Here is a 20,593-nt window from a genome sequence, read left to right as displayed (position 1 = left end):
TAATTCGCATTGATTTGATTTGACCCTTGAACCTTAATCAACAGATTGTCGTCTGGGTGGAGATTGGTCACCGAACGACAAAAAGACGGTTTTCAAGATAAAGTCAGTCTCAGCTAATGTTTCTCACAGGCCAGCCCCTTCTATTGTCATGATTATGCGAATATATATTTTCTATAGGCTGAATTAATCAAGTACTATCGGTGGTAGATATGTACTGTTGCACAAATCGCCACCTTACTCCCTGTGTTCGCTCCCTTCTGTGGTAACAAGTTTTTGCGTTTGTATGAACCCTTTCCTTTACAGCATTATAGACAGATTATGCAGCGTGATAAAAGCTGTTCTATTGCCCACAGAGATTGGCATAGTAGGCATCCGGCCCAAATTGTGCAGTGGAATTCCGGTGTTCACCTTGTTAATAACAAAGAAATTTAATTTAAGCACGGAACTTTCTTTGGACCCATGGATTACGGGGATTAAGAGATTTGGGATATATGTTCTTTATTAAGTAAAACATATTCTGAATTAGTTGTTCGTGTTTGTGTGCATGGCGGTCTATGAGTCGTGGAGCTGACATATCTTGTACTGTTGATGATGAGCGGGAATAAAGACATCCGTGAGAGGAAGGCGGAAGTCCTGAACAACTCCTACCGGAAGGATGGACTGATCAAGTACGCTGCCGGGGACTACAAAGGGGCCATCAAGCTGTTCAGTACGGTAAGACCAAGCCCCGTGTAGGGGCATTACAATGGGTCTCCTTTTGACTACAAGGGGCCATCAAACTGTTCAGTACGATAAGGACCAAGCCTCGTGTAGGGGCATTGCATTGGATTACCTTCTGACTACAATGAGTCCATCAAGTTGTAAGACCCGGCCTCGTGTAGGGCCGTTATATTGGGTTTCCTTTTGACTTCAATAGGGCCATCAAGCTGTTTAGTACCATAACGGTAAACCCAGCCAAGTGTAGGGCCGTTACATTGGGAAACCTTTTTGACTACAAGGGGACCATTAAGCAGTTCAGTACGGAAAGACCAAGCCTCGTGTAGGGCCGTTACTTTGGATTACCCTTTGAATACAAGGGGGCCTTCAAGCTGTTAGTACCGTAATGGTAATGGTAAACCCAGCCAAGTGTAGGGCCGTTACATTGGGTAACCTTTTGACTATAAAGCTTTTCAGCAGAATAAGTCGCGGCCTCGTGTAGGACCGTTACATTGGGTTACTCTTTGAATACAACGGCTGGGTCATCAAACTGTTTAGCAGTTACCCTGTCCCGTGAAGGGCCTTTACAGAAGGTTACCTCTTTGAAGCACCCCCGTTGTTCCATCAGATAGCCATGTTTCATGTAACTGTTTACCCAATTAATGTCCCAACAGAACCAATCGGTTGACATAAGTTTAGACGAAATATTCTCAAGATTTTTCACAATACAGCGTTTATCCCCAAAATTTTATATTTCAAAAGTAGGAGTTACGACATTTGTTTCTCAAAGGTCCAGCATCCAGTTATCCCAATGAAGGATATATTATGTCCCCCACCATCACCACAAACCCCCACCCATAGTCTCGCTTAACTGGTGCATACTTAATGGTATGGGGTTCTAGAGGGGTATGGGGTTCTAGAGATTCATAACAAGATTCACGTGGTTTTTTTTTTAAAGTTGTAGTGTCTTCCAGAAGGTCCTTTTGCCATTTTCGTAATTTGGTTTCTTAAAATATGTATTGACTTTTACTGACAATTTATAAATCGTAAAAATACTTTATCAGTTCCGTTTAAAATTAATTTTAATGATAAAATCAGCAAAATTGGTGATTTGGTACCCCAGTGCACCCATCTCTTCCAAATACCCTACAAAATAAGAAAATTGAAACACCTACAGACATTATCTGTGTTTGATGACGCAGTAAAAACGGGATAGTGATCTTTGGATGTTAAAATCAATTGAATCGATGGAAATCTTTTATATTGATCTTTTTAAAGGCATCATCTTTTGATGACGTCTGGAATATGAGACAAAAATATATTTGACATAAAAGTAGGATCGATTTAGAAAAAAAAGCATTAAAAAATGGTTTTACATGTATACTGAATAAGTGTGACATGCATTGATCAATGTACTTTTAAATTGCATGCTTATATTCTTAATTTGCTCAAAAGCTAATACCTTAATCAATTATTTGCGCTCTTGGATTAAATAAACATATTAAAGATTAAAGAGTAAATACGTGAAGCATGAAACTTGGAGAGAGAGAGAGAGAGAGAGAGAGAGAGAGAGAGAGAGAGAGAGAGAGAGAGAGAGAGAATGTTAAAATTACGGGGGGGGGGGTAGTGTTTGTCGCATGTTGAACACTTTAATCACTGTAGGTGTTTTGTGTTCACTATCCGTCAATCGTTGAGGATCTATTGACAGTGGCGGGTATAAACCCCGCTCTCCTGAATGACAACCGCCCAGTCTGAATCAGCTGGCGGCTTTGTCCTCGCATTATCTCGACAGTTCGCTGTATACAGGATGTTTCTTTGACTTGTCGAGGGTCCAATCACCGGCCGATATTGGTCGATAGTGTATAGGAGGGGTGTATGGAACTGTTATCACATTGTAACAGATTTACAAAGTTTAAAGCACTGCGCCTCTTTAAGTGCGCGAAGTATTCAAAAAGCGCGAGGACTTGGCCCCGTGTTTATAAAAATTCCATTGATGTTATTCCCGCAAAGAGAATTCATGTGTTTATTATTCACTGTATATTAAAAAATATCAAACTGGTAACCAACTCGTGCAGACCACAAGCCGAACTTATATAACTCCTCCACAACCCAAGCAAAGTCTTGATATCAGTTGGACGATGTAAGCTGTCTGACTTCTATATGGACTAGGAAATCTGAAATATTCACAGTTTTCATCAGAATGTGAAAGTGATTATTGTATTGAACATTTTATTTTCTTGTTAATTCTTGTGGGCTTTTAAAAAATCTGCTGTCGGTAAGTTTCTAAAATTATTGATAATTTATAAAGATTTTTAGTTTTGTCAATTAGATATCCAGTTGGATAACAAATGAATCTGATGAGGAGTATTCAATAATGAATTTAAATCAGGCATCTTCTGTTCATATTTAACTAAGCTCATTCTCGAAACTGACTGTTCTGAAAATTCAAACAAGTTATTTATGGCTCATCCGTTAATTTGAATTAATTGATTACTTTAAATGTGTTCACTCTTGCATTGCTTAATCATTTTTTGACGATTTGATTATCGTTCGATAAACGAACAATATGGTATTATTTATTTATATATTAGTTATTACCATTTTTCTTATTTCCAAAAGTAATTCTAGTAATTTATTGACAGCAATATACCTGTCTTGTCTAATTTCAACTAAAAATCTTAACCTTCTTACTTTATGCGGGAATTTGTAACTGTTCAGTTACCTGTCTAAGTTTTAACTTTTGGATGGATATAAAATTCGTTACTCTCTGCTCACTTTAATCCGCTCGACCTTTAATTTTAGCTGTTTAATATTTATATAAAGCAAAATATAAGTAGCCAACTGGTGAAAATTATTGCTTGTTACCTGTTGCTGTGTGTTGACTAATTTAAGCTTGATACATGTATCTTTAAAGCCCAGTGGTAAATTGTACCTGTTTTTTAATTATAAAGCTATAACGTTAATTAATTCAACTATAGTTTTCTTTGTTTTGTCTGTTGACTAATTCTAGCAAGTTGTTTATGACTGTTTATTAACTAATTTAAGCTAATTGACTGTAGCTGTCTATTGATTAATTCTAACTAGTTATCTATTATATATAGCAGTATGTTGACTTAATTTTTCTAGCTATCTGTAGCCATCTTTTGACTTATCGTTATCTATAGCTGTGTGAAGACTTCTCAGTTTTATGTCTTTTGATTAACTAGACTGCCCTAACTTTTGTTTTTTTACTATTTATTATCTGTAGCTGTGTGATCACTAGTCAGTCATGTCTGTTGATTAACTAGACGGTAGTTGTCTTTTGACTAAGCATTATCTATAGCAGAGGGATTACTAGTCAGTCGTGTCTGTTGAATAACTAGAGAGTATTTGTCTTTTGACTAATCATCATCTGTAGCATAGCGATTACTAGTAAGTCATGTCTTTTTTTTGAATAACTAGATTGTATTTGTCTTTTGACTAAGCATTATCTGTAGCAGAATGATTACTAGTCAGTCATGTCGGTTGAATAACTAGACTGTTGTAACTTTTGTTTTTTGACTAATCATTATCTGTAGCTGTGTGATCACTAGTTAGTTATATGTCTGTTGATTAACGAGATGGTAGTTGTCTTTTGGCTAAGCATTATTTGTAGCAGAGCGATTACTAGTCAGTCATGTCTGTTAAATAACTAGATTGTAGTTGTCTTTTGACTAATTATTATCTGTAGCTATCGTTTGACTAATCATTATCTGTAGCTGTCGTTTGACTAATCATTATCTGGAGCTGTCGTTTGTCTAATCATTATCTGGAGCTGTCGTTTGTCTAATCATTATCTGTAGCTGTCGTTTGACTAATCATTATCTGTAGCTGTCGTTTGACTAATCATTATCTGTAGCTATCGTTTGTCTAATCATTATCTGGAGCTGTCGTTTGTCTAATCATTATCTGGAGCTGTCGTTTGACTAATCATTATCTGTAGCAGCCGTTTGACTAATCATTATCTGTAGCTATCGTTTGACTAATCATTATCTGTAGCTGCCGTTTGACTAATCATTATCTGTAGCTGCCGTTTGACTAATCATTATCTGTAGCTGTCGTTTGACTAATCATTATCTGTAGCTATAGTTTGACTAATCATTATCTGTAGCTGTCGTTTGACTAATCATTATCTGGAGCTGTCGTTTGTCTAATCATTATCTGGAGCTGTCGTTTGTCTAATCATTATCTGTAGCTGTCGTTTGACTAATCATTATCTGTAGCTGACATTTGTCTAATCATTATCTGTAGCTGTCGTTTGTCTAATCATTATCTGGAGCTGTCGTTTGTCTAATCATTATCTGTAGCTGTCGTTTAACTAATCATTATCTGTAGCTGACATTTGATTTCTCTGGTTTCAGGCCCTCAGACTCTGTCCGTCTGACGTCCGGTCCCTCGTGTTCCGCTCCAAGTGTCACAAGAAGTTACGTAACGTCAGGAAGGCCATTGACGACGTAGATACAGCGCTTCACATACACAACCTGAACAAAGAGGTTAGTCACATTAGTCAAATTAGTCAAAGTAAACGATACGCTTTACAAATCTACAACCTAAATGAAAATGAATTAAACTCGTCAAACAATCTAGAGCCATTCTGAGTGCATGGTTAAACTAACTGTTTCACATAAACCTGTTGAGCACGTTCTAGTTAAGTGTAAGAGATATCATTTTGATTAAGACACTAGGAATTCGTAGTTTTTTAGCATACAAAATGACGCAACATAGCATGTCCGCGCGTTCATGAGGTCTTAGAGGCTACCAACCACGGTCTAAAATTTCAGAGTTGCCCATCTTAATATTGGAATTTTTTTTAGCTGTCTACAACTTGCGAATCCACATTTTGATTTTTTCTTAGAGTCCCTATCCACAGACAAATTTCATAAAGAAAGATCGCATAGAGCCAGAAAAATTTTACTCCAATTTTATGCAATATGCCACGGTTTATTTGTGTTTAGGATTATGATAAAGTATTAATATGATGTTCTTCTAATCCAATCAATGAAATAACGGTTATTGGGAATCCAATCTCTCTCTCTCTCTCTCTCTCTCTCTCTCTCTCTCTCTCTCTCTCTCTCTCTCTCTCTCTCTCTCTCTCTCTGAAGAAGATAATCACTTTGGGGAGCACTGATTTATCGGTTTATTGCCGTTTATTTTCAGATCAAGCATTTAATCGATTGTAAAGCGTTGAAAAAAAAAATAATGCATGATAAATATTAAATATTTGTTCTTTAAATGTATTTTTGAAAAGTAAACAAAGAAGAGATGATTTGACGGTCAGATTACAATCATGCGCCGTCTGACAAAACACGATTCTCCCATTAATATCCCGAGTCTCCCGTTTGATAGCTTTTATTTTTTCGGCGTTTGCCCTTCTCTGTACTTTTGAATTTTGAATATTTTTCTGATCGTTTTCACGGGCGATTAGAAATGCGATTATAGGTTTCGTATCGATCATAATTGATATCTCAGGTGAATTTCATTGTCAGAGAAATCCATTAAAACAGATTACATTTGTCCGTCTCCCCCGTGGCCGTTGACACATTTCAAATGGCAGAAAAATCCTATCAGTTTAATCCACTTCTTAGCACTTACTGAAAGAAAGTATTCATTTGTTTTTTATTCAGTACGCACTATTTTTAGTGTGGGCAGACATCGGTTGTGTATTGAGAGAACTGTTCTCCGCCCCCATCTCCCGCCCCACGGTGTGTTCCTTTGTTGTTTTGGTGGGGACACATGTACTCGCCCCTAATTAACAGATTGATTGAGAGTTGCGAGAACCCCCCATCCTTTTTTTTTTAAAGAAAAGTAACTGATACTAATATTTGATTATGAGGAAAATGTGATGTATACTGTGCAAGCGAATTATCAACCGTCCATTTGGGCGAACGCCACACTACATGTAGGTAAGAAGTACATTTATATAGAGTAAATAAAATTAGATACGTACATGTAGCACATATATATTTATTGTTTATAATTTTTAATACGAACCACAACATTACTTAAAACTACCTTTTAAAAAATGTGAATGATCTGTCCTAACAAAGTTTAGAATCAGAATCCGTGTCCATTCATTATTTATTGAACTGGTAGATATTCTAAACTTCCTGTACCAAGAGAAAAACGTCTGTGTACTTGTTATTTTGGCAAATTGTTTGCTGAAGATGAGAAACACTTTGTATTGTATTGTTCAAGATATGACCAATGTAGATTGTATTATAATGATCTTTTAATGTGAACACATACAAAAACGTCAATTCCATTAGAGAACTTGTTAATCCTAAAAACATTACAGCTGCTAGGAGAATATGTTCTAAAAAAAACTGTTTCAACGCTTGATAGGAAAGTCAACAATATGAACACTTAATACTCAAGTTTATGAATGCCAGTAATTTACAAGCTTAGTTTTGTTCACCCATTGTTTTGTCCATTGAAGATATATATTAAGCTAATGTTTAACTTTGCATGCTTATGTTTGAAGTTTTGTTTTTTTATGTAACTCGTACTCATGACTGTATGCCGACATGGTAATTGTCAATAAATAAATAGAAAAAAGTCTGAAATATTTTACATACGTAAATATGTATAAACCGAGATAAAAATTTCATGAAAATTCTCCCATTCATACTAAATATATTGGAAGTACTGTGGCAGTTTGACACTATTTTGATCTACTTCTCAAACTCAAATTGTTTGTTAACAATAAATATCAATAGATTTTAATCGATGTATTATAAAAGAAGTGTTTGTTTTTTTGCTTGAATAAACCAGTCTCACATTTTAGGAAATTGATTAATTTTTATGAAGAAAAAAAATCTCTAGAAACACGAGAACAAGTTTAGAAGGTTCCGCTAGCAATGCTTTCCAATATTTTGGACAGGATTTAAGATCTACATCTATGTAGTTGTATACATTAACGTCCGAAACCTACCTTTGATGAGATCAAATTAAAATACTGACAATTTGAAACCTATGGATTATTTGCATTTGGAAAGGTAAGTTAGTAAACAAAGGTAGTTTAATCAAGTATTTCTTACTGGAAAGGTTTGAGGTGAGCTCATCTACCTCTTTTGTTTATCACTAATTCAAACTATGGAACGTGGATAAAAGTAAAAACAAAATTGCATTGGTTAAAATTTTACTAATATATGATATAATTTAATTTCCTTTTAATTCCTCTTGCATTTTACCTAATATTTTTTTAAGAACTTCAACACAACCGAAACAATAACGTGAGAAATCCACGACCAACACAGTCGTTCTCAAGATACTTCATGTTTTCATAAATTCATTATCAATTGAGATGTATTAAGTTATTCGTTGCATTATCATTCAATTGAAAACAAATGTTTTCACGCGATAGGAAAGTTGTTTATATAGACAAAAAAGGTTACATACCAGTGATTAAATACATTAAGCATATTGGAAAAAATTAAGAAAAAGAGAAAAAAAATACGTGTCTGCCCCAGATTTTTTTTAATTGTCAAGATACTTGAAAGGGTATGTCAATACCTCAAGTGCCTGCGCTCTATAACAAGATCTTTCAGTACGGATTTTAATAGAACGCATCGTAAATCTAAAAATCAATGTCATTCAACAAGAACGGAGATTACAATAGTGGCATGTATATGTAAAAAGCTATGGAAGAGAATTACCGCCAAAATTCTATGTATCTTGCTTTTATTCTTATTATGCTTACTTCTTTATTCTTCATTACATTTACACCTGTATGTCACTTTATTGTTTTCATATTCATGCTTATCCAATTTCACTTTGATTCTCTTTGATCCTTCATTGTTTGCTTAATTCTATGTTGCAACATTCTCTTCTTATTCGTGTAAATTCTTTCTTCTATCTCTGTTACAAACGTGAATTCAAACACGCAAACCATAAGGCACTTTGAATAAAGACGAATTCAAGTTGCATGAATTTAATGCTGCATTATGACGCCAGGCGGCAGTGTGCGCGCTACAATTGCTGCTCCCCGAAAAAAAACCCAACAACGTAGCTAACTTAATAAAAATGTGGGATGTTTCGCACCATGACATTTCGCTCCAATGTTTATATGTTCAGATAAAGAAATGGAGGGGAGGTTTATGTACTAAGGGATACTTTATAATTTTGTTTGCCGGGGAGGGGGTGGGGGATAGGTCGAGTTCTGTTTTCAGTAGGTTTACTATGTGAATTTAAAAAAGTTTGAATTTTCAAGAATGGTGGGGTGACTGGACCCCCCCCCCCCTAAAATACAATAAATTTTTAGTCTGCGCATCAGTGTTATATACATGTATATGAGACGGTATAATCTTACAGTTCTCAAAATTAGCATCCGTATCATAATTATTATCATCGCAAGCTTGATATGGAAGTCGGTCGACAGGTACACATGTATGAGGTTCATGTCTCTAGTTACATGTATCATAGCTTAAACACCTTCAAATCTAAACATGGACATTCAGTTACATGTACATGATTTTTATTAAAATAAACAAACCTACAATAAACATGGTTGTGAGTGATACATACACATTTTTATCACTTCAAAAATCTGTGTAAATAAGAAGCATACATTATTTATATTTTATACATGTATTTTGGAAGAAAAAGAAGTATTCTATTTTGAAATTTCTATAATTTTTTTTAATTAAGATTTGATTTAGATTTTAAACCAAAACGTATAAACAGTCATATCACATACCGTATTTTAATCTCTTTGCCTGGTTTGTTTTCGTTTACTCATTGTGTAATTAAGTCACTGATACATGTACATGTACTCAAATTCGTTAATTTTACTGCGTATACGTATATTTACTTCTGCGATTCCACCGTTCTGTGCCGAATCGCAAGAATATAAAATCGCATGCACCAAACTTTTTTTTCATATCACAAGTTCAAAACTTTTAGAAAAATAAGTGATATTTTAAAACCTGTAGTTTTTAAGTTTTTAACCCGGAATTATTAATCAGGGATACACAGTACTGTAGCCTAACGAGAGATACATAGTGGTTCATGAAAGTGATAATTTTCACCCGTACTAGAGTACAGGAAAAGCTAATTCTAAGCATTTCGTACCCCAGTCCTTTTATTGTTTTTCAAAAACATCTTTAAATTTGGTTTATTTTATTTCTATTTCATCAACATGTTGCACGGGTACCTCTGGACAGAACCGTGCACCACCCCACCTCTTTTTACTTCAAATGAAAATTAAGTCCTGTCGACAAGTACTTACAATGTATGACATGTTCCTCTTCTAAAAATTAACCGTTCATGCAAATAATTTGCAAATAATTTGTTACTGCATATATATACACGGTACATTGCATTGCGGATCTAGAATGAAATCAGATCCACCCCCAATGGAAAATTCACACTTATTTAATTAACCAATAAAATAATTAATACAAAATTATCTCTCAGCCCCCCCACCCCCCTGTGATTTTTTTAGAACCGCGCGGAGGCATTGTACGTGTATACAAAAAAAAAAAAACCAGTATCTTAATTTTTGAGTCTGTGTATATCATGGCTTGTTTAAAGTTGACTATATTTACATGTATTTCATATTTCTATACTAAGCCCTTAATTTCAGATGTTTTCACGAGTTTATCAAATTTATGCCATTTGTTAGTTTCGTTTTAATAAATCTTTGGGAGCAGCAATTGTAGCGCACACACTGCCGCCTGGCGTCATAATGCAGCATTAAATTCATGCAACTTGTATTCGTCTTTATTCAAAGTGCCTTATGGTTTGCGTGTTTGAATTCACGTTTCTAACAGAGATAGAAGAAAGAATTTACACGAATAAGAAGAGGATATTGCAACATAGAAATAAGCAAACAATAAAGGATCAAAGAGAATCAAAGTGAAATTGGATAAGCATGAATATGAAAACAATAAAGTGACATGCAAGTGTAAATGTACTGAAGAATAAAGAAGTAAGCATAATGAGAATAAAAGCAAGATACATAGCATTTTGGCGGTAATTCCCTTCCATAAAAAGCATGATCAATTTATTCTAGCTAATGAAGTTTTTAATCTAACGAATGCTGTAAGCATAAAGACTAAGCCCCGAGGTCGTTTAAAGAATTGTAACATGAAAATATAGAAAATTGTCAATGTTAGTTTTAAAGTCTTCTGAATGCCCTGCGTTACGTGAAATGGGCTTTGTTCGGGGTTTGTCAAAAACACTAGTAAGTCTATTCAGCTCTGGAAATATTATTCTTGAAATGTTTGATCTATATACGTTATATTGCAAGAGTCTAGTGCTAGAGAAGTAGACCTTGGTGGATGTCATTAAGGCCGTGTAATTAGAGGAATTAATTGAGCAAGCAGTAATAGCTAGCACCCGTTTCATACCTACAATAAAGATATCGATACAAAAGTAACCGTAAAATCGAAAGTGAATAAGGAGCCTCTAAAGGACCAAATGAGCGTCTCATTTTTCGTGAAAGGTATCTATATCCTCCACATGAGTACCGTTTTCTTGTATCTTTTCTTCATTTTTGTAAGATATATATACTTGATGTATTACATTGTGTAACTGTTGTCGGTCAGCGACTCAGCATTCATTACCTATACATGTAATACATGCGTGCAGGTAGTTTCTTAATTGTGGTAGCTATCGTTTTGACCGACTACAAGATTGTATCATGATGTTTAGCTGTAATTTGGTACATTTAGCGATAAAATGCTTATTTTAGTACGAGAAACTATATTTGGTCTCTTGTTGTATAGCCAACGTTTGAAACCTTTTGCTATAAAGTACAATTAGTCTCATGTTGTATAGCTCACATTTGGTAAAAGAAATGAATTACTAAAATTCTGCTAGCAGTTTCTTACTAACTTTGATACAAAATGGTGGAAAGCTAACAAATGCTTACATTAGCAGTCTCATGTTGTATAGTTAGAACCTTGGACTTTCGCTAGGACGTAACTATCTATTTCTTACATCAAGACAAGTTCCTTTATTCACATTAATATCGACAGGTGTCCCATACCACCTTAACATTAATATACGGTATTGTTCTCTCTAACATTGTAAATAGATTAGTAAATAAAGTAAATCTACCTTATGTTATATAGCGTTGGTACACAGTATAATAGGTCTCTCATTGTCAATAACTTACATTGATACAGATAGATAGTTATGCAATGTAGCTATAATTTGTTACATTACTGGCCACTCTTTGTAAAATTGTATATAATTCAGACATAGTAACTAAGCATACAAATAGTTAAAAACAGCTGAAGCACCAATTCTGCTTTCTTACATTACCGTTACATTTATGACATCAAAAAATAATCATAAGGTAAAATAACGGATTTTGACTATACTACGTACAGTACATAGCTTCTTGTACATCGTTATATATACAGTATACATAACTATGTACAGTACAAATCGACATGTACATTTGCTGTGTGTTTTTTTATTAGAAGCCTTTTAATATTTTAAACAAATTTAGTCATTTGTTGTTTTAAAAAAGTCCACAACCATGTGGCCCATTAAGTTTAAGATACTGAACCGATATAATGTAAAGTTATATTAATAGTTCATATTTGGTAAATCAATCTGTTAGATAATGCCTTTGATATACGTGTATACTTGTAGGCCTTGCTCCAGAAAGCTAGCCTGTTGTACCAGTCATCTGACTATGAATTAGCCTTAGTCTTCTACAACCGGGGCCATAAACACTATCCCAAGAACAAGGACTTTCTGATCGGGATAGAAAAGGCCGAAATGGGGATCAACAAAGGCCGGAAGAGTCGGGGTAGGTATGATAAATGCCCCTGTCCCGGTGATGATTCCCACTCCCTTCTTATTATATTAATTCTTGACGAATTGGTTTGCAGGAAGACGAATGAAACTAACGGAGGCAGGGGATCTTACTTTTCTGGTCCATAAAGTGGTAAGTTACTGATTTCTGGTGTCTTCCTCGGATACATATAGCATTTAACAGCTCTCAGACAACATTAGTCACTCAATAATCAAGAAAATCTACGATCGTTTAATGCTACACCCTCTTGTGTAAGCCCACCCCCTAAGTCCTAACCCTCTCACACTGTAGCCACAGACAGAGCCCTTTGTGTGGAAGAAGCCGGTCGTCAGATCCCAGAGCCTTCAAGTTCCGAGCGCCACCTTTAACACTCGGCCGCTGTGTCAACTGATCCGTATCCACAAGACGCCGGCAGTGACCTTGACCGAGTCATTCCACCAGGTCAACGAGGACGACAGCGCCGTGCTGAACTACGACGAGAAGAGGCCCGAGAGTCGCGTCGTCAAGACGACCATGGGCAAGTTGTATAGGGACAAGAAATATCTACAGGACTTGGTTGTGGACGATAGATTCCCGGGTAAGTTTGCATATATTTTGCCTTACTTATAACTCCCATTAGTCTGAGATTTAAAAGAAATTATTAACTATAGGTGTCAAAATTTCATATTCAAAATTAATGTATCTGTAATTTTCAGCTGTCATGGGTAGCGCCGGAAGCCCGGTTGGAGACATGGCGGAAGACGGTCTCAACTTCCTGTTAGATCGCGCTGCCTACTGGGATAGGCTAGGACCACTTCCACCTCCACCACCAGCGAGGAGATTCCGGAGTCGTTTCAGCGGCAGTACGATGTCTGTCAATTCAATGGATAGTTACAAAACCACGGACACCAAAAGCACGTGGAAGTCCACAGACTCCATCCAAACGTTTAAAACCGCCAAATCAACCAGACGTTCATCAAGCAGTAAAGCAGATAAAGCGAGCTCCAAGCCTGACCCCAGCCAAGTAGAATTCAAATTCCCTTCCATAAAACTATTTGACGAGTTTCATCAAAGGAAAATGACAGAAATATTGGAGGAACAGGAAACAGAAGCTGTTGAGAACAGTAAAACTTCAGAACCGGAGACGGATCAAAGTCAGGAAGATACAGCCAAAAAATCACTGATTGATTTCATGAATAAAGAAATGAATGCAATTGACGAAGGTAATAAGGATGCAGATCAATGTGAATGTCAATAATAAAACCATTAATTGTAAACAAATTAAAAAAAACACTGTTTTTTTTAATGTCAGATTTCAGTTCAAACAAATTCCGACGTGTCCAGGACCGATGCAAGGCGTGTCTGGAACTTCTGGGCCGATATCCTGATTCCGACGTCCCTGAGAAGTTCGAAATGATTTCAGATCTATACAGTTACCTTGGCAACGCCACAATGCAGCTGGGGAACTTGGACCTTGCCCTTGAATATCATCAGATGGATCTAACGATAGGGGACCAGCTGTTAGTCTCCTTCATTTAGTTACATATTTCTCGACTTCTGTATCATGCTTGTATTTTTAATTATGTGTTTACTTTATCAAAGGCTTTCTTTGTTTTTTCTTAGAGACAAAAGGAACATAAGGTACAGAGCTCTTGGAAACACCGGGCGTGTATTAATGATGAAAGGGAAATATAACAGGGCCCTCGATATGTGAGTACCGCCCTCAGACGGTAATGATGTTGTTAACTCCATGTCTTTGTATATATCATTACTTTTGGCGTTGTTTCGCTCTTCCATGCAGGTTTACCAGAAAAGCACCACTCTGTATCACACCCCGGGAGACGGCCTCTTTGTTCCACGAGATCGGAAATTGTTTCCTGATGCTGAACAATTTTCACAGCTCCAGAGAAGCCGGTCGCAAGTCGCTAAAAGCCGCAGAGGAGTCTGGGAACGTACAGCAACAGCTCCAGGCATGCGTATTAGTGGGGTTGGCCGAAGGTAAGAAAGTTTAAGACCACAAAGTTTTTGCTCTACCTAATTTCTACATGTATAAGGTACTCAACATTTGATTTTTCTTTTCTTTTTGTACTAGTTAACATGAAAAAATACGAAAAGGCCCATGGTTCCTTCGAGAGAGCTTTGGATCATGCGAAATCACTTGGTATGCGGAACTTCAATATTTTTAGATCATGATTTATTACATCTTTTTGTAAATAACATTTCGTAATTTAAGTAAGGATTTTCATTCCAACTTATTAAAAACAACATGGCGTAAGCAGGATTTGAATAAGCACTAACACGTTCATATTACAATATCTATATTCCTAATCCGGAAGGTTTTATTTTATATTAAAGCTATCCAGGAATGCCAGATAACTGTATGAAAAGTTTTGAAAATAAAGATATGAAAAAATCAGATATTTCTTTTTTATGTTTTATTTCCCGATCGAGATTACTTTATCATACATAGTATTTAATTAAAACCTTTCTTTGCAGGCGACGAGAGGGCAGAAATAGCGATGAAAAAGGCGCTGGTCGACGTCAACAGAAAAATCGCGCTAAAGCTCAGAAAACGCAACAACGCCCAACATGAACAGGTCTCGCATACGTACTCTGAATCTGACGTCACTACTGCCAGAACATCCGTCATGGTGGAATAACGTCACTTCCGGAAAATGGAATTGACTGCCATGAATTTCTTTCTTGAAGATTTAACGCCATACTTTGAAAACAGTTATGATTTATTTTTCATGGATTCGGTATAACACGATGCTTTAAACGACACAGTTTTGGGGAATTTGTCTGCATTCCATATATTGAGAAAAGGAGTGGGAGATTCCTTCACGAGTGCCTGCACTTATTACTAGTATACCATGGATAATCTTGTCTATCAGGGTAGGAATAACCAGCGATGAACTGTTGATTGGACGGTCATTCCATATCACTATATCAGTATTATACACTTTATAAGCCTGTTAAGCCTGTTAATCGGTCTTTGAATCACTTTGTGCCAGTATGTCAACATTAATTGGGATGTAACCAACTTTTTAGTATTTACATGTATATGTGTATATGAAACTTTGTTTTAATGTATATATTCTATTCACCCAAAGGGAACATGAAAATGTGGATTGTTTTGTTATATTTTTTAATAAATAATAAAGATACAACATACAAACTATTGAAACTAGAAGCAATGGGTTAAAACCATACAAACTATTGAAACTAGAAGCAATGGGTTAAAACCAAATTGGATCGCTTGGGACATGCAAAACACCAGATCTAGTTTCACAATTTAAAGAAACATGTCTAGATAACGAAGAGGTAACTGGTTAACAATTTAGCAAAATGAATTCAAACATATGACATTGAAATTGCTTGCAGAAATATCAACTTCTCAATCTCACAATACTTTGACTGGCTCGAATTAAACTGCATTAAAAACAGACAACAATATCGGGACAGACATAGATCCTGGGATTCAATACCACCAAACCCCGGGATTATTCTACATGAGACCACCGTCAATATTGACTTTTCCTACAATTGAGCATTAGCTATCCCCAATTACACAGCTAAGCAATCACCGGAATATCGTCGACCTGATCAAGTCTTTAAACCATAATAAAGCTATCAATGTTACGCCAAATACAAACATCAAATATCGTCAACTGTGAATAAAGAAGTCAAAATTCAACATCTTGAACTATAATCGTAAAACATAAATAAGTTTACAAGTCGGTATAGCTTTACTGATTACCGAGCGAGTGAAACAGTCCAGGGCTGGTGAACTCTGTGTGACTTTCAATTCTAGTGACACAGATCCTACATAGAAATGCTACTTTTCACCTTTTTTCTCTTTTTTACAGTTGCCGGTTTTTCTTTACGTTTCACCAAAGATCGGCAAGCATTCCTGGACTTGAGAGCGTGCTCTACAAACTGGGAGCGCGACCTACAGACCAGCCCACAGGCCGGACATACCGCGAACTCCTGGATCGGGATATGACGTAGGTGGAGGTTTACGATGTGGTTCTTGAGATGAACAGGTTCATCGAACGCATCAGAGCAGATATAACAGACAAGGCTATCTTCATCGCTTCTACCAGGGTAGTTGTGCTGGAGCAGGGCGCGGATCTCGGGATTCTCAGATGGAACCATTTTCTTGTTCTCTTTTCCGTCCGCCTTGCTCTTCTTTTTGTTCTTCTCTTTCTCATTGACCTTACTCTTCTCTTTGGAATTTAATCTTCCCCTTTTCTTTCCTGTACTGCTTTTACTCTGGGAACTCTTACTAGCAGTATTGTCAATGACTCTATTCCCCGGTTCTCCCTCTGCAGGAAAAGACTCACGGTGCATCTCCAAATCGGGTGTATGTGCATTCCCTCTAGGGGTCAATGATTTAAGTCTCTCATTTTCGTTGCCTGGGGTAGTTGGATTAATGTTGGGCCAAGTTTGCGATCTCGGAGAAGGCATTTCAACAGAAGGTACCTCAAGAGGATGTATAGTTATGCTGCCTGTTGTAAAGAGATTTTGTGCACATATGGCTGTAAAGTTGTTCTCTGTTTGGGAAGTATAGGTCACGTTGCTACATACCGCGGGCACTAAAGAATATGACGTCATAGTATATCTCACCAAATTGTTTGCTTGCGTATATCTGTGCATAACTTTATAATTCACAAGAATTTCCAACGAACTGCAATATAAAGTATTGTATTATTGTTTTATCTATAGTTTGTTGATATTTACTGAATCTGACGACTTAAAGAAAATCATTAAAATATTGCATGTTTCAGGCTCTCGTGAGATTTACAAGACAGCTAGCATAGTATATAAACATAGCTATAAATGAAAAAAAGCATATTTCCTTCAAAATATGTTTTCGCAAAGTTAAATATGCTTTAATTATTTGACTTACCATCTTTCTGAAATTTTCCACAACACTGGAAGGAACGATGTAAACGTAAAAGCTGAAGAGTTCACGGTTCTAAATCAGTGATTTCCGGACAGTCCACTTTTCCTCATTATTAATATTTCCTTATTTTTGGAACATACTTAATTAAAACTTAAAGGTAATTAAACATCTTTAAGGAGTCTCGGGGGAGAATGTTTCAAACATACGATTTCCTTTAATTTTTTTTTACAGTGAAATGCCAACTTATGAGAAAACTATGTGCAAAATATAAAGTAAATTGACCGGATAGTTTATCTGTATGCCGCGCTCAAATTTTGGTCGTATGTCCGATTCATCACCGACATTCTATATATGATTATATATGAAAATGAGGGTTTTCATTTTCAATTTCATATTTAAAAAATTACAAACATACGATTTTCTTTTAATTTTCAGCGATGAAAGGTTAACGTATAAGTAAACTTTTTGCCAAATTAAAACGAAATTGACCGGATGGTTTTGATGCTATCCGCCCTCATAGTTTGATCCTATAAACGTGCCGTGCCAGCCATTTTACATATAGAAATGTAATATGTAAACGGTGTGACCGTTGGACCGAGCGCAGATTTAACACAGTGCAGTTTGATTTTTGTAAAATAAAATCTATTTCAAACGCACACAGTAAGATCCGCCTGCATGGTTGCCTACTCAAATCATTCGTAAAAATTAAACTAAACGTCGCGTGCTCAGTCTACATTATGACGTCATATTTCAGACGTAAAACGTTCAAGTTTTGTCTTCGGAAAAAGCCGAAGACAGTTACGTGATTCCGAATTTTTTTTATTTCTTGTTTTATTGTTCATCAATTTAATTCATATGAATGCCGCTGTAATAAAATTGCATACTTTGTTCAGTATCTAAAAGATCAGTTCCTTGACGTTAATGTTTTTATTTTCCATCTGATAATTTGATAAGACATACATAGAACAAGTCGTGTTTCTTGATTGAAGCACTTTTAAAACTTATCTGGTTTCATTTTTAATTTCTTTTAATTCAGATTCACTTCTATTGAAACACTGGAACTTCTTAAAGCGAGTTTAGGGGCAATAAACATCGAAAAGTACCGGTCAATCAATGATCGAACTAACTTTTTAAAAACAAAATGGCTGCCAATATGGCGGCGCCCAGGGCTGGAAGAAATTTTTTTTGGCCTTAGTACCCCTGATTCAACATTCATTTTTCACTGATTTTCTTATATATACGTGTTACCATTAATCCTCGCTTCGCGAGGCGGGCTTCGCCCGCCTCTCGCTGCGCTCGGTAATATGTAAACGGTGTGACCGTTGGACCGAGCGCAGATTTAACACAGTGGAGTTTGATTTTTATAGAACTAAATTTATTTGAAACGTACACAGTAGGATCCGCCTGGTTGCCTACTCAAATCATCAGCCAAAGTTAAACCAAACGTCGCGTGCTCAGTCTACATTATGACGTCATGTTACAGACGTAAAACGTACACGTTTTGTCTTCGGAAATAGCCGAAGATCGAGTTACGTTATTCCGAACTTTTTTATTTCTTCTTTATTGTTTATCAATTTAACGAGGCCGGGTCTAATTAGTTCTGCCCTAGATTTTTTAATGAAATTTTTTACCTGAATTTCTATTTATATAATTATTATTTTGAAATTAAAAAATAAAACATTTACCACACCGTTTGTTTAGGGGGTCATCTCAAAGTTTGTTAATCTTTAACAGTAGGACCCTATGGGATTTCGCTTGAAATGTATCAATTTTGCACATTTTTTAAACTTCTGCCCTAGGGATTTCTTTTTCTGTTCCACATATTAAAGTTATTGCTAAAAGGCATCAAATGGTCAAATAAAAAAAACCTTTTACCTCCTGGTTTGTTCCAGGGGTCTTATCAAAGTTGATTTTTGTATGCCCAATTTCCCAGATTTGTCAGATAATGGCTATTTTTTTTATTTGAGAAAGGCGGAAAAGGTGATCTTTATAGTATAATTAAAGCATTCAGACATATTTAAGTAATAAAAAAATATATAACATCACATATTAAGGGTCATTAATATAAAATACATGGTTACTGTCTTGAAATATATGAATTAAGCTATATTTAGGCGGGTTAAGAAAACGTGACAGATGGTTAGGTCTGCTGAACCCTCTTCAGGTTTTCGACCCGAGCCCAAATATAGCTTATAGTTCGAGACAGTTATGTTTATTCCACAATATAACATTAATTTTACGCATTAAACGAGCCATTTTCAACAAATTTCGCTGAATATCTGCAGTTGAAACTATCACGCCATGGCGTCAACCAAGCAAAAAGATGACGTCACAATACAAATCAAACGCTGCGCGAAAGCGTGCGTACTCGTTCTGTACTCGGCCTCGTTAATTCATATAAATGCCGCGGTAATAAAATTGAATACTTTATTCAGTATCTAAAAGATCAGTTCCTTGATTTGAATGTTTTTATTTTCCATCTGATAATTTGATAAGACATACATAGAACTAGTCGTGTTTCTTGATTGAAGCACTATTGAAACTTATCTGATGTCCTCTTTCATTTCTTGTAATTCAAATTACCTTCTAATGAAACATTGGAAAATTTTGATTGAGTTTAGCTCCAATAAAAATCGATATGTACCAGTCAATCAGTGATCGAACTAACTTTTAAAAAACAAAATGGCTGCCAATATGGCGGCGCCCAGAGCTGGAAGAAATTTTTTTTTGGCCTTAGTACCCCTGATTCAACATGTTCAACTTTCATTTTTCACTGATTTTCTTATATATACGTGTTACCATTAATCCTCGCTTCGCGAGGCGGGCTTCGCCCGCCTTTCGCTGCGCTCGGTATTAAAAAAAAAAAAGGATGTTTACGAAATCAAATTCAATTTTTTTGTAGTAGAAGAAAAATACCTTTCCACTCACACAGAACGTAGAAGGATCGCGTATATGTTTTTATTTTGCAAATTATAGTTTTGATTGTAAGTACTGACGCTGCAATAGAAAGTTCACAAAGTTTATTTTTGTCAATTGTTACGTCAGAGTATCAACTGACGTCATCGTAAAACGTTGATTCTGACGACAATAACGTCGATTTTGAAGAAGCGGCGAGATGATTAAAATACTTCTGACATTATTCTAACGATTCTTTTCACTAAATATAATTTTTTGATAAGTCATTTTTTTTAACATAAAAAGTTACATGATAACCTGTATAT

General features: G+C 35.8%; 1 protein-coding gene and 1 long non-coding RNA gene across 6 annotated transcripts; one reads left to right on the top strand and one right to left on the bottom strand.

Moving 5' to 3' along the window:
* The first annotated feature begins 135 nt into the window (after nt 1–135).
* LOC105318774 (outer dynein arm-docking complex subunit 4) lies at nt 136–15,641 on the top strand. 5 transcript variants are annotated; one of them, XM_011416042.4, is made up of 11 exons: nt 139–714; nt 5,076–5,207; nt 12,319–12,478; nt 12,561–12,616; nt 12,776–13,061; nt 13,180–13,686; nt 13,776–13,983; nt 14,087–14,173; nt 14,265–14,461; nt 14,556–14,624; nt 14,960–15,641. In XM_011416042.4, the coding sequence occupies exons 1-11, from the start codon at nt 589–591 to the stop codon at nt 15,121–15,123; spliced, it is 1,992 nt and encodes a 663-aa protein (XP_011414344.3). In that variant the 5' UTR covers nt 139–588; the 3' UTR covers nt 15,124–15,641. The 5 variants fall into 5 exon arrangements, with proteins under 5 accessions (XP_065939659.1, XP_011414344.3, XP_011414346.3 ...); XM_066083587.1 differs by lacking the exon at nt 5,076–5,207 and having other exon boundaries at nt 136–714; XM_011416044.4 differs by lacking the exons at nt 139–714; nt 5,076–5,207 and adding an exon at nt 6,403–6,617.
* A 1,005-nt stretch (nt 15,642–16,646) lies between these two features.
* On the bottom strand, nt 16,647–17,475 carry LOC109617431 (uncharacterized). The gene is made up of 2 exons (XR_010713777.1): nt 17,376–17,475; nt 16,647–17,153 (listed from the first exon to the last, which is right to left on the bottom strand). It is a non-coding gene; the product is annotated as an uncharacterized lncRNA (long non-coding RNA).
* Between the last annotated feature and the right edge of the window lie 3,118 nt (nt 17,476–20,593).

This window comes from Magallana gigas, chromosome 5 (genome assembly GCF_963853765.1).
Source record: "Magallana gigas chromosome 5, xbMagGiga1.1, whole genome shotgun sequence".
In the NCBI taxonomy this organism is placed as follows: Eukaryota; Metazoa; Mollusca; class Bivalvia; order Ostreida; family Ostreidae; genus Magallana; species Magallana gigas.
Note: the sequence above shows the minus strand (reverse complement) of the source record. Positions and strands in the feature narration are given on the sequence as shown.

Coding starts and splice junctions, on each gene's coding strand:
- LOC105318774 (XM_011416042.4), top strand. CDS start 589: ATGATGAGCGGGAATAAAGACATCCGTGAGAGGAAGGCGGAAGTCCTG. Junction 5,208..12,318: donor TACACAACCTGAACAAAGAG/GTTAGTCACATT, acceptor GTATACTTGTAG/GCCTTGCTCCAGAAAGCTAG. Junction 13,687..13,775: donor AATGAATGCAATTGACGAAG/GTAATAAGGATG, acceptor TTTTAATGTCAG/ATTTCAGTTCAAACAAATTC.